General features: G+C 27.2%; 1 protein-coding gene across 2 annotated transcripts in view; it reads left to right on the top strand.

Annotated features, from left to right (window-relative positions):
• Positions 1–357: 357 nt before the first annotated feature.
• Positions 358–13610, top strand: part of LOC132949721 (furin-like protease 2) — a 146872-nt gene continuing 133619 nt past the window's right edge. For both annotated transcript variants that reach the window (XM_061020752.1, XM_061020751.1), the window contains exons 1-2: positions 358–669; positions 2927–3103. In XM_061020752.1, coding sequence (XP_060876735.1) covers positions 2942–3103 — 162 coding nt within the window. In that variant the 5' untranslated portion in view covers positions 358–669; positions 2927–2941. The remainder of the gene's footprint in view (positions 670–2926; positions 3104–13610) is intronic.

The raw sequence follows: 13610 nt of genomic DNA, 5'->3' as shown, positions 1-13610 counted from the left end.
ATGTATTTCAGTTGGTATTTATATACATATATAAATACCTATTGAAATACTTAGGTAATATAATGTTGAAGTTGTGTTACAAAAATGTGTTATTAATAGCTTTGGAATTTAAGTGTGAGGTTAGTGAGATAAGTATACATCATTTTAGCACCCCCTGTGCGCCTTCTCATAATTCGTAACTCGTACGTTAGAATTGAATGTGACATAATATTAATTTCTTATACGATACGGTATAACATAACTATTGTAATAGTTTACTTACTGGTTTCACTGTATGGCCATATGATTTCTAGAAACGTGCGGCGCTATCACTTGGTAGTCACTTTTTATCAAACGAGTTGTAACTTGTAATTTGCCGTCAGTCAGTTGATTCCCGATCTCCGTGCTTGTCTTTCGGTCGCTTACTAATTATAATTAAAAATTTAATATTTCACATTATTCAACAAACGTCTTATTAAATTAAAACTATCGCTTTCTATTATTTTAGTTTTCAAATAGACTCCAGTGGGCATTGCTTTAATGTTTTTAAAAATTAATTTTATTTTTATTTAACAGTTCAATAACAAGTTGTTTTCGGAAAATTTAAAGCAAACATTAAATTACATAATGTTTAGTGGAATTTTGTAAAGTGTATCAAAACTCTATAAAGTCTTCAGCTTATAAACAACCGTATGTATTTATTTGTTTTATGAATTTTATGTTAGATCTTTTTTAGGATCTTTATAGTGTATACAGTATATTTTTATTATTTTGTTAATAGATGCTTAGGTATAGTTTTTAAAATTAAAATGTTGAATAAGCTGATTAGAGTTAAGCTAGATTTAATACATTTTAGGGCCTTTAGTTCAAATCCTTCATTTGTTGGTCTCTAGGATGAGAATTAAAAAATTCTTATGACAAAGTTTAAGATAGGTACAAATGTAAACGGCAGCTACAATAATATACTTATTACTTAAATAATATGCATGTCTAGAGTGCTCTTAACCTAAATTAATTTTAAAAAGTATAATATTTATGTATGTATCTAATACAATCCTTTCCGCAAGTTAAATAAAAGAAACTTATTCATCTATTTTATTGAACTTAAAAAATAATTTTATTTAAATTTTCTGAATTCAATGGATGACTATGGTAAACAATTTAAACCTACCTATTAAAAATATTAATAAATTATGTAATGTGTAATAAGTATTAACGAAAATCAGATTTTGTTTACTTTATATCCACATTTTAAAATATTTATTGTTAATTATTTGTTCTACGCAGAAACAAATAAACATTACATACATTTAAATGGTAGGTACCTATGTCATGAAAAATTGTCAAAGAAATTTTTTTGAGTTTTTATGATCTTCTAAAATAAAATTATTATTCTGGCTCATTAGGAGATGGAGTTCTTCTGGGCATTGTATCTATACTATTTTACCCCTTTTAACTTGTACAATATTTTTTTTAAGTAGGTAGTAGGTATTTTAGTATTTATATTCATGAATTACATATTTGTCGAGTATTACTTGTCTTAGCTGTTTTTTTAAATCTTTATTAAGGATCTTTTGATACATTTAGTAGTTTAATGAAATTTATTTTTATTAGGTTTTTTTTAAGTATAGGTACCTACCAAGAAATCATAGATTTTCTCAATATACAATAATATGTACATACTATTATTGATTGAGTTATTTATCATACCAATTATTAGAAAAGGATCATATTATTTACTTACACCTGAGCTTATACCTAATATACCTATATTTCATGTTGTAGTTTTTAAACAAAAGTATACCTATTCCTGACCTGCATAATATAAACCTGTGTATTCATATTTTACTTAAATTTTTTGATAAGTCAAATGCTCAGTAAAATATATATTTGTCATGACAATAAATTATTATTTTATAACAAGCTATCTTTAAGTTAAAGATTTTTTTATTTATTGATACTTTGTCAAACAAATTTTAAATCAATTTTATAACTTCAATTAATGGTACCTACCTACCTGATTATTTATTAGTCTTTTCTCACTATTTCCAAAATTGTTATCTACTAATTCTTATATATTATAAATACCTAATATTTATAAGCCATTTGGTTTTTAATCTATGGTGGGTATATAATTATTTCTGTAATTATGAATTATGTGATTATCTTTATAAATTTAATTTAATGATTTTGAGTTATTTGGTATAACAATTATTAGTTATTACTTATTTATTAAGTATATTAAAAATTAGTTTGTACTTTGTACCTTTATCATATTTTAAAAATGTTTTGTAAATCTTAGTAAGTATCACTGGAAGTATTAGTATAATTAGATACAGTAGCATACGCAGGAGTTTAGTTCCATTAGGGTTTTACTGGGGGTTTTACCTAATTAAATAATTTACATTATTATTTTGTAAACAGTTTTTATATAACAAATTTAGTCTACATTTAGAGTGTTTAACCTGGTCATCTATAGAGCCTCTTCTGGTCGTAATAAACATGGTAATAATTGATGGACGATGATACACCACCAATTATGGCAGACATTTAGCAATGTTCTTAATCAGCCAAAAACAAACTGAAACTTTCATTATCGACGTCTTTGTCATATTCATTATTCAACAATTTATTTAATATCTACCTATTAAAAATGACTAACAATTAATCTGCGTGTATCAAAATGGTGGTAAATAAAATTTTTTTATAGAAAAAAGAAATTTCAGGGGGGGTCAGAATCCTATAACCTTACCCCTGCGTACGCCACTAATTTTATAAATCTTATCCGAATGGATAATATTTTTGAATTTGTGATTCATATTAGGTAAAGTTATTTGACTTTTTCTATTTCCATTTAATAGATTAACCAATAGACTATAGATTAACAAATTTGAACGTTTCACATTATATCTTATTGTTATGATTCAAACTAATACATTTATTTTAGGATCGTCTACGTACAATGAGACCATGGTTTGGCCTGTTGTGCCTAAGCATTGTCACCTTGTGCGTGGGACAGCGTCAGCGTCCAATATATATGAATCAATTCGCCGTGCACATACCAAAAGGCTCTGGCCAGGCTGAACAAATTGCAGCCAAACATGGTTTCAACAACATAGGACAGGTAAATTCACTTTTTCATAATTTAATTTAACAATAGATTTAATAGAATCAAAATTACTCGTTAAAATTTCTACAATGGATACATAACTTAAACTTGAATGTAGATCTGTAGTCCGTAACTAATCAATACTAATGAGTTAATAGTTGGCACATAAAAAGGTTGATAATAATATGGTCTATGAGTGAATCTTTTTATTGTTTTCTTTGCATAGTCGTAAAAGAAATAAAAAATGTATTTGCTACCTATTCAAAAAATTTCGAGGTTCTTGTAGTGAAGGACTATTTTTATTTAATTTTATTTGTTGTCTTGGATAGACTTATAAGTTATACTATATGGATTGTATTCATTATTGTTTAATTTTAATGTATAACTTTATATGAAAAGATTTTAATTATACAACACCTATGAAATATAACTGTTGTAAATATACTTGCAATGTTTATAAGCTACAATTATTAAAAACAAATCTTTTAAAAATCCTCATGTTTTATGTACCTATATTTACTGAAGTTAGAGTTCAGAATTACTATGAAATACAATGTGACAGTGCTTTATAGACTTGGGGTAAAACTGATGAAACGAGTTCTCTATAATATTCATTGTTCTTTTGTAGATTGAAATTATCATAGTGTCATAGTTCCTGTTCTCGGTTCTTTGGTTCTATCGGTTCTTTAGGAACTGAAGGAACCGATAGTTATCGGTTCTTGTACAAATTTTTATCGGTTCCGGTTCTTGAATGATATTTCAATTAAGTATGTCACAAACTTTATATTGTTTTTACTTATTACTTATTTTTATTAATTATTATTTAATAACTAATATTTATTAATTATTTCTAAACTTTTAATGAACTGAATACTGTAGTAAATTTTTTTTAAAGAAGAACCATTATTGAGAACCGAAGGGGAATATTTTGGAACCGGACAAGAACCGGAACCGATAATTTTCTAAGAACCGGCCCATTCCTATTTTCATACAGTTGGTCCTTTAAGAGAATCCTTCATCCGCATGTATTTTCTCAGTCTTACAAATGTACAACATAACAAAAACTGTTATGCGTGGAATAGAAATGTAGTGATAATTAAGATAATTAATTGATATACAATATGATTGTAAACATAATCTGTGAAATATCGTTTTTATTTCTTTGATACAATTTATATGAAAAATGTTCTTATTGTTTCAAAATCCATTATTTTTGTGTTTTTCATACTTAAAAGACTTTTTTTTTGTAGTTCCAATATCGAAAAAATAAAAACAATTTTTCACGGCCAAAGTTCTCCTTTTTATGTGGTGCAAATTTCGTTTCTTAGTTATGACTGTAATCTTCTCTGTTATTTCCCTCGAAAAACAGTTTTTGCTATGTTTTACATTTCTGTAAGACGTAGAATGACGTAGACAACACATGTGAGTGGTTGTAACGTCCTCTTAAAATAACTTTTTTTTATGATTTATCAAAATTAGCATAGAGGAAATTACAAAAAATCGTAAAATATACTGCAGCTTGATTCCCGCTGGCCACCGGGCTTGGGAAAGAACATAGAAAATTGATTTGGCGTGGAGGGGAATTAAGCCACTAAGCTGGGAGCGAAATAAAATTTAAAATAGTACAAGACTGGATTGCGTCGAGTGATGCGTGATGAGTGTCTAACAACACCCACTTATCGTATCCTGTCCATGCTTGTTTTATCATTACTTTTTACTCTCGATTTCTTTAGTGATGACCCAATAACAGTATTCAGTAACTTTATGTTCTTGTAGAATAAAATTGCATAACTGTCATTTTATATGTAGTAATGAGTATGAGTAAAAAGTACAATCAAACCGGTTATGGTGAATTTGCGTAGTCTAAATGACGCGTACGACTTTTTTCCTGATCCTTTCACGCAACTAGTGTGTTCCTTGATGGTCATATGTTTATAGTGGAAGAATTTTTTACTTTCTCTGATCACGTCTGAAACATTGTAATTATTTTGCGGTTGCTGTCGTAGTACTACGACGACAGGGGACCTCAGCTGCTCGTCTCCCAAGCAACTAACTGGTTTCGAATACATATATAGATCTCATAAAGATTTGTTGGACATGTAAAGATTTATTTCTAGATTTATTCGTCTAGCTAAAGAAGGTTATTGGAATGGTATGAGACCAGTGACTTCATAATATTAATTGATAATAAGATCCACGTGTTTAGACATTTCAGCTTGCAAAATGATGTCAACTCAACGACCTAATATTTATGTGATCCGATTTATATTTTGTTTCTGAGGCGTTTACTTTTGGAAATAGTCGTTACATAATATAAGTACAGTATAGTTATTGTTAGACATTATTTTTATAAATCTTTAATGTTCAAATAAATATGAAGTATAGGTACTTACGTTTATAATTATAGAAACAATTAATACATTAAGCATAGTCAATACATAACAAAATAATACGAACTTAAATACAATTTTTACAATAATCATATATTATTATACCATACATTTTTGCAAATTAAGTTAGAATTAAGTAATAGGTAATATGTTAAGACTAAGAGATTTTCAACCTATTTTACTTGACTGTGTACTTATTCTTTAATAAAATGTTCACGCCACACAAAAATAAATAAATACATATTTTTTGACGATGCAAACAGGTAAAGGGTGGCCAATATCGCCATTCAATTTAAATCCAAAACATAAATAACTATCAGTATGTACGTATAATTTTTAAATTTAAACTTATATCTGGAAGCTGACACAATATTTTAATAAGAAAACAATTATACGGTAAAACTAAAGTATTTCGAGGCACACTTTTGTGTAGAACCATACCGCGACATAGTGGTTGAGAATCCCTGGGTTAGGTAATATTAATAGGTATCTTATAAGGAAGGATGCTCTTCATATCATAATCGGCTGCGTACTATTTAATTAATATTGAAAATGTTTGTTTTTAATAGGTACCTATGTGTACCTATGTACCTATGTGTAAACTTCGTTTATGCTGTAACTTGTAATTTTAAAATGTTGTTAACAATAAAGACCACGTGAATATTATCCATATAAAGGAATATTTTTCATTTCTTGTCACTACATAGTACCTATATCATAATAATATAATACCTGATACAATTTGTTTTTACATTATATTATTACTAATATGTTTTTATTTTTATGTTCCAGTTATTTTTCTTGTTAATATATTTTTTATACATTTAACTACTACTTATATACTACTAACTACTGCCTATTATAAAGGCTCAATTTTTTGTTTCTGTGTATAAGTAATGATACTATTATGTTTTAGTCTGTGTTTTAGTGTATTGCCACTTATTTATTATGCAGACATGCAGTATTAAGATATACAGTTTCGTAATTTTAACGTTTTGTAGTTTGGGAGTGAAATTATTAGTGCGTTCCTCGCATTGACTCGTGTTTATTTAAACATTTTTTTAAACCTCTGCCTATGCTTATAGTTGTATACGTTGTAAAAAAGAAGTCATGCTTTTCCTCAAAATTGTGTATTTTCTTTTTCCTTTACACTTTTTCCAGACAATGCTGGATTTTCATTTCTGCTGAACAAAAAAAAATATATTTTACTGCACTTTTTAACATTTAGTAAAAACAGAGTATGTTTTGAAAAAAATAAACCATTTTTTTATCAATTAAAATTATTTATTATGAAAAGATACCTAAATAAATGTAACAACGACCCGTTCGTAGGTTCATGATGAGTGATGACTGATGAGTATTAAGTACCCGTCAACGCATTCTCGTAGTTACGTTAGGACGCGTTAGGTAACTAAGAATACAATACTATAGTGATTTTTATTTACTAATAAATAATTTAAACCTAATTACAATATAAAGAAACCAAACATATTACCTATTTGAATTGCTGAGAAAATGCGTTTAATGATATAAAAATTCTGTTTGGTATATAGGTTATAGGTACCTAAGTAGAAAATATGCTTTAAGACTATTACTATATAGTATATATTATTATTATACTATATATTTTACTACTATATTTATTCGTAAATTGTATTCATTGTTTAATATATTAACATAGTATAAAACAAAGTCCCGCTGTCTGTCTGTATGCTTAGATCTTTAAAACTACGCAACGGATTTTGATGCGAATTTTTTCGATTGATAGAGTGATTCAAGAGGAAAGTTTAGATTCACAATTGGACCCGGTAGGTCCAGTCCGAGGAGGTGCTCAGACGGGAATTTTGAGATTTACGATGGACATTTTTGTTTATAAATGGTTGCTATTGGTTATAGGAGAAATAATTAATAGAAATTAGTATTTATTATTTTATTGGTTGCCATTGGTTATCGGGCAAATCAGGTAGGTACAAGCATGCATCAAATCGAATTTTCGCACATTGCCTACAAACGTGACTGAGTTGCACTTATAGCCGCTCATCGGCGTGTCATTGCTTACTTAATATGCTGTCGCGCATTGTCCGCGATCCGACATAGTCGGATTGCCTACCAGGATGTGTGAGTTGCGCACTTACTGCAACGAGTTACACTTAAAATGAGTTGAATAATCACAATTTTTTTAAGAGTTATCATTTAGATCAGCTAGTATTTAATATTGTATTAATTATATTATTCTGTAATTTAATGCATGTAATTCAACTTTCAGTTTAAATTATCGATGATTTTTCTAAATATATAATTTGTTATTTGTTATTTTCGACAAATGTTGGTTTTAGGTGTAACGGGTCAAATTACCGCAGAAACATCCAATTTTCACTGGTTGTTAATATTAGCATTTTCTATACAAGATAAATTTTCAAAAAATTTTGATTTGTTTTGAACTGTTAATGGAATTTTTAGTTTCTAATTTTTTTAGTTTTTTTTCTATGAATGTCAATAAAATTTTATTCGTTGGGTAAAAAAAGCTTGAAAAATTAATACAAAGCTCCTGATATATTGTTACAAAACCAGCTTAAAAATATTAAAAATATATAGTCACAATTTTTTTTAACAAAATACGTAAAAATCATGAAATTGTGCAAATTATTTTTGTTAGGAATTCATAAAAATTTTCGTTTTAAATCTTAAATTTGAAAATTTAATTCAAGATTCCTTATAAGTTTGTCTAATTTTATAAAAAAAATCTCTACCAGAAATTCAAATTAAATTTTTATGAGCGTTTAAAGTTCAATTTTTTACAACATTGGATATTCACTCGATTTCACATGTTGCGATTTTGTTATTTTGTTGTTATTCAAAAACTAATAACTGTACATACATGACAATTTCATTGAATGTTTATATTCTTCTTTTCTATACACCATAAAATGTTGAAAATATTTTTACTCATTTTGGGCTGATTAAGTATAATTTCAAATTTCAATTTTCGTTGTTTTTTTTCTATAAATATTAATAAAATATTATTTGTTGGGCTAAAAAGCGTGACAGTTTAATTCAAGGCTCCTGATTTATTATTACTTTAATAGTTAAAAAATATTAAAAATATATATGCACAATTTTTTTATAAGTATTTTAAGTTCGAATTTTACAAAATGTGTCAAACTAAAAATTAAAAAATGATTTTGTAGTTAAAAATTTATAAAATGTACAACTTTTATAGCTATAAGGATTGAAAATTTAAAGCAAGGTTCCACGTAAATAGGTTATATATAAATTACTTTATTCACAATAATAATATCATCAAAATATATACCTATTTAGTAATAATATCATAGGTCTTCGCTCAGAATCATTTTTCTTATACAGTGATATTATATCATTGAATTCAAATTTAACACCATCCATTACAGTGACCCACTTGTAATCTTCTGTACAGCGGAGCGACACCCATTTGCCCACCTTTTTAACATCTAATTTTGTATGAAAACAATTTTATTGACAATTTTGTTGTTCGTAAGTGAATTATGAACATTTTCAAATACTAATGTTTTACATACTCATAACTCACTTAAAAATTAAAATATCGTAGAAAACCAATGATAAAACACAGCGGGTGCGTCGTTTTCTTAACATTATAGGTATAAAATATATAAATCTTAACTTATTAATTGATTAATAATACACGCGATTCGTAATATAATATATTATTAAATATAATGCGAAAAAAAAGAAAAAAGGAATACACTGAGAAATAATTTATTTTCCTATTCAAGTATATTTGTTGACAAATGTTTCAAGATAAATTGTGTGGCTAATTTATCTTTTAAAATATTATTATACATATAAATATCAAGAATAGGGTAATTTTATTTAAGGACCAATCTAATACATAAGTAATTAAAACTAATTAAAACAAAGTAGTTTGTCGATTTGGGCCATTATAACCTCGGATGAAATGGCGTATTTCTTTAATTTTTGTCTGATGAAACATAACCATCGAACTGCTTTTGACGTTCGGTTGTAGACACCAATCAGCGTCATGAGTCGAATTATTATTGTTAGTAATTTTCAAAATCGGAAAAGTGGTTTTTTCCCTGGAGAGCTGCTCGGTTTTTGACAGAGATTAATGGCGTACCGATCATCGTTGAGTTATAATTTGTTTCTTGGCAAAAGGAAAAGGGGTTCTTATTCGCAAGTAATTTAAAACAAATTACATTAGTTCTGTCTGGTTTGGTGTTCAGGAGCCAAAGAAAGACACTGACCAAATACAACCAGACCATCGTCGCCATCTCATCGTCACTGCATTAGTTTAATTGTTGTTTAAAGTCGAGATAGATATGTTATACCATATTCAAAATGTTTACAACTTGTTATTTGTTTTTTATATTTAATTCTAAATTCCTCTTAGGAACAGCAATGTCTCAATTGAAAAATAGTTTATTGTATTTTATTTTATAGGTTTGATCTAATATTTACTTCCATTGATTTTTAAATACACAAATGAACTATTCAATCATACACATGCTATATACTTATGTAGGTGTATCGTATATATATTATACACTTATTATATTATATTATTATTTATGTCACACACAGAACATGCGCTCTACTTCATCAAACTTGTCATGAGCAAAATACATGTTAGCTTATAAATGTATAATTATTTAATTATGCAATGTACAGAGAAAATATTTTACACCAATACGAATCTAGGTAACAATTTGTAAACCAAAAATATCTTTAGGCCTTAAGTATTCGGAGGGCTCCATCGCTTCCCTCATCATGCAGTGCTTCTTGTATTTTGTTTTAATATTATGTATATATTTATGTATGTTTATGTACAATAATTGATTTTACTTATTGTGTTTATAAATAAAGATTATACATTTTCTGAATAATAAAAAAATAATGTAAGTATAGGTTTATGTGGGTAAATAAATTTAATAATATAACTAAATGTTGACTGTGTCAGATTGACTGCTTTTTCTTGCTAATCCTCGATCAGTCTTACAGCATTGTCACTTGGTTATTCGTAAAGATCATAATTCTTACTGACTATGACACCTACGCCTCCTATATGTAGTCACACTTCCGTAACTTTTGCCTTTACGGCTTTACCCCATCACACCAAGTTTTCTTTGGTTCATTTGAATACAAATCACATTATTTACAAATATACATATAAATGTATATGGTTATTATTGTATATATATATATATATTATATATAATATCTGAAATTTAGTACAACTTCCATAACTTAAACTGAAAAGTTACTATACAAATTTGAGTTGATGAGCATACAGGAAATATATTTAATTTTTCAAATTATGAAAGTATACGAGTTGTAAAAGTTCGAGTTATCGAAGTTTTTCTGTATAATATATTTTCATTATATAATCAGTGTTTACAAGTTAATGTTAACAAAATTATTTGATTAAGTTCTTAAGCTTAGGACTTATGAGAGCTAAACGATACGGACGTATCAATGACATCCGTTGCATCGTTCATCTGTTGACCGGACTACAACTCAATATGATGGTTACTGAATTACCTTAAATTACCTTTATTGATAGCCACATTATCTGTTTCATTTGTTAACGGGTTCCGGTAAATATAGTTTATTGTGTAAGGAGAAAAGTTATCTTTTGAAAATTGATTTAAATTGGTGATTTGTCTATCTGTATATTAGGTACCAGTCTGTTTTAAATGGATAGTATGTGACCCGTCAAAAGTTAACCAAGATAAATCTATACTAATATATAAAGCTGTAGAGTTTGTTTATTTGTTTGTTTGAACGCGTTAATCTCAGGAACTACTTGTTCGAATTGAAAAATTATTTTTTTGTTGGATAGTCCATTCATCGAGGAAGTTTATAGGCTATATAACACCACCCTACGAAAAATTAGAAGAGCCTGGGGAAGTGCTCAAATAGGGATTTTGAGATGTACGGTGTAAATGTTTGTTTATATAAATTGTCGCTATTGGTTATAGAAGATATAATTAATAGATAAAGTATTTATTTATTATTGGTTGCCATTGGTTAATCGGGCAGATCAGGTACAATCATGCATCAAATCGAATTTTCGCACATTGCCTACCAAGGTGGCCGATATGCACTTACTGCAGTGAGTTACACCAAAAAGTTGAGTTGAACAATCACATTTTTTTATCATTCACGGGTTTTTAAGCTATTATAATAATAATTATTGGTTGCCATTGGTTTAAAATATATTCATATATAGTTGGCATTTTTAATGGGAAACGAAGCTAGTAGAAAATAAATTTGACTAAAGTTCGGTAATTTCTGCTAAACAATAAGCTTTAATATGCCTACCTTTAATATTGTTTACTAATCTCATAAACATATTATATAGTCGAATGGTTTTACAATTTCTCTATAATTTCGGTTTAATCTAATTGACCCATGGTATTTGTTTTCCGAAGAGAAAATATTTTGTTGCAATGTTTGATTAAGACTGCCACAACAAATGTGAACAGGATAAATAAAACTTGATACAGTTGTTTAAAACAGTGTAAAAATGACGAAAGCTAAAGAAATTATTCAAATTTGTTAACTGTTGTTTTTATAAAGATCTTATATTAGGTATTGAAACAATAATTATTTTGACTTAACCTACTTGAGTAATACTTTATACTGGTGTTGTGTATATTAATACTAGTAGGGTTTACTTTACCTATGTTTTCAAGGTTGATCAATTATATAAATTGTTCATAAATTAATGTATAGTCTTTATTGTATGGTAATTATAATATTATAGGTAGGTATTAGGTTTACAATATTTTTATTACTCATCAATAAAGTTATATACCTACTAAATTATACTAATTAATTATTGTTAAAATACAAATCAAATTTATGCAAACAGTAGATTCATTCAAATGTTCAGTTAGTAATGATATGAATTATATTAGGTACCTAGGTATTTAAAATAAAAGATCATAAAAAAATATAGGTATTGTTAATTTTTTTGAAGGATAAATTATATAATGATAATAATATTATAACAAGAAAGGGATACGCTTATTATTCTTTGTGCATAATATTTACAACCTATTTGTATTTCGTCCGTTCAAGAATAATTTAATTTCGGATAGAAGTGGATCGATCAAATTGTTTATCCGTCAAAATAAATTTAAAATACTGTTAGCGAAATTAAATTTGAACTCGTTAATTAGCGGAATGGCCTTATATTTTATAGTTCAGGCATCCCCTTTATTAAAATTTAAAATTTTTATAGAAAGTGTTTATTTTAAGTTTAAAAAAAATATATATTCAATTAAGAACTATATCAGAATTTATTTAGTGTCGTACTTTTTTATTTCGTTATCCTGTGATTACTTAATTACTATGTATTTAATATAATATGATATAATATTATTAATAATAATAATATGATATAGACATAGGTGACAGTGGCTAATCGTATTTTGCTTGAGTGCGAAGAAACTCAAGAAACCTCATGGATTGAGTATTATAATTCATTATATTTGCTTTAGTTTTTGTAGTTTTTTTTAAGTAGATAATTTTTGTGGTTTCGGGGGTTTTTATTGTAAAGAGGTCGTTAGATTTATATATTTACATTGTATAGTGAAATCTATAAGGTCATCATCGTGCTTTACATTCATTCTGATAGAAAAATATTCATACGTTTATATGGTTCATCATAACAAATCATCATTGTATAAGAAATATTTGAAAATGTTATCTGTAATTTTGTATGTAATAAATTATTATGGTTGAATGATTTATATATGGATGTGAAACCGCGTATCTACAAATAGATCAATGCTTAAGGATGAAAAAAAGATTTTCTAGAATAAAATAATAGTGAATTATGTTTGTTATACTTGAACATTTTGGTTTGATTGTGATATTTTTTCCAGTTTTAATAAGTTATTAGTGTTATTATTTATTAATATAAAAATTTAAAAAGGCGGGTATGTGGATGTCGCTCTGCTGTACAGTAGGTTACAAGTGGGTCACTGTATAATGGATTGTATTAAATTTGAATTCAATGATATAATATCATTGTATAAGAAAAATGATTCTGAGCGGAGACGGTATGTCAGTCTGAATATTTTTAATAATTTTATATTGTTATTTTT

The sequence above is a fragment of the Metopolophium dirhodum genome, chromosome 7 (genome assembly GCF_019925205.1).
Source record: "Metopolophium dirhodum isolate CAU chromosome 7, ASM1992520v1, whole genome shotgun sequence".
In the NCBI taxonomy this organism is placed as follows: domain Eukaryota; kingdom Metazoa; phylum Arthropoda; class Insecta; order Hemiptera; family Aphididae; genus Metopolophium; species Metopolophium dirhodum.
Note: the sequence above shows the minus strand (reverse complement) of the source record. Positions and strands in the feature narration are given on the sequence as shown.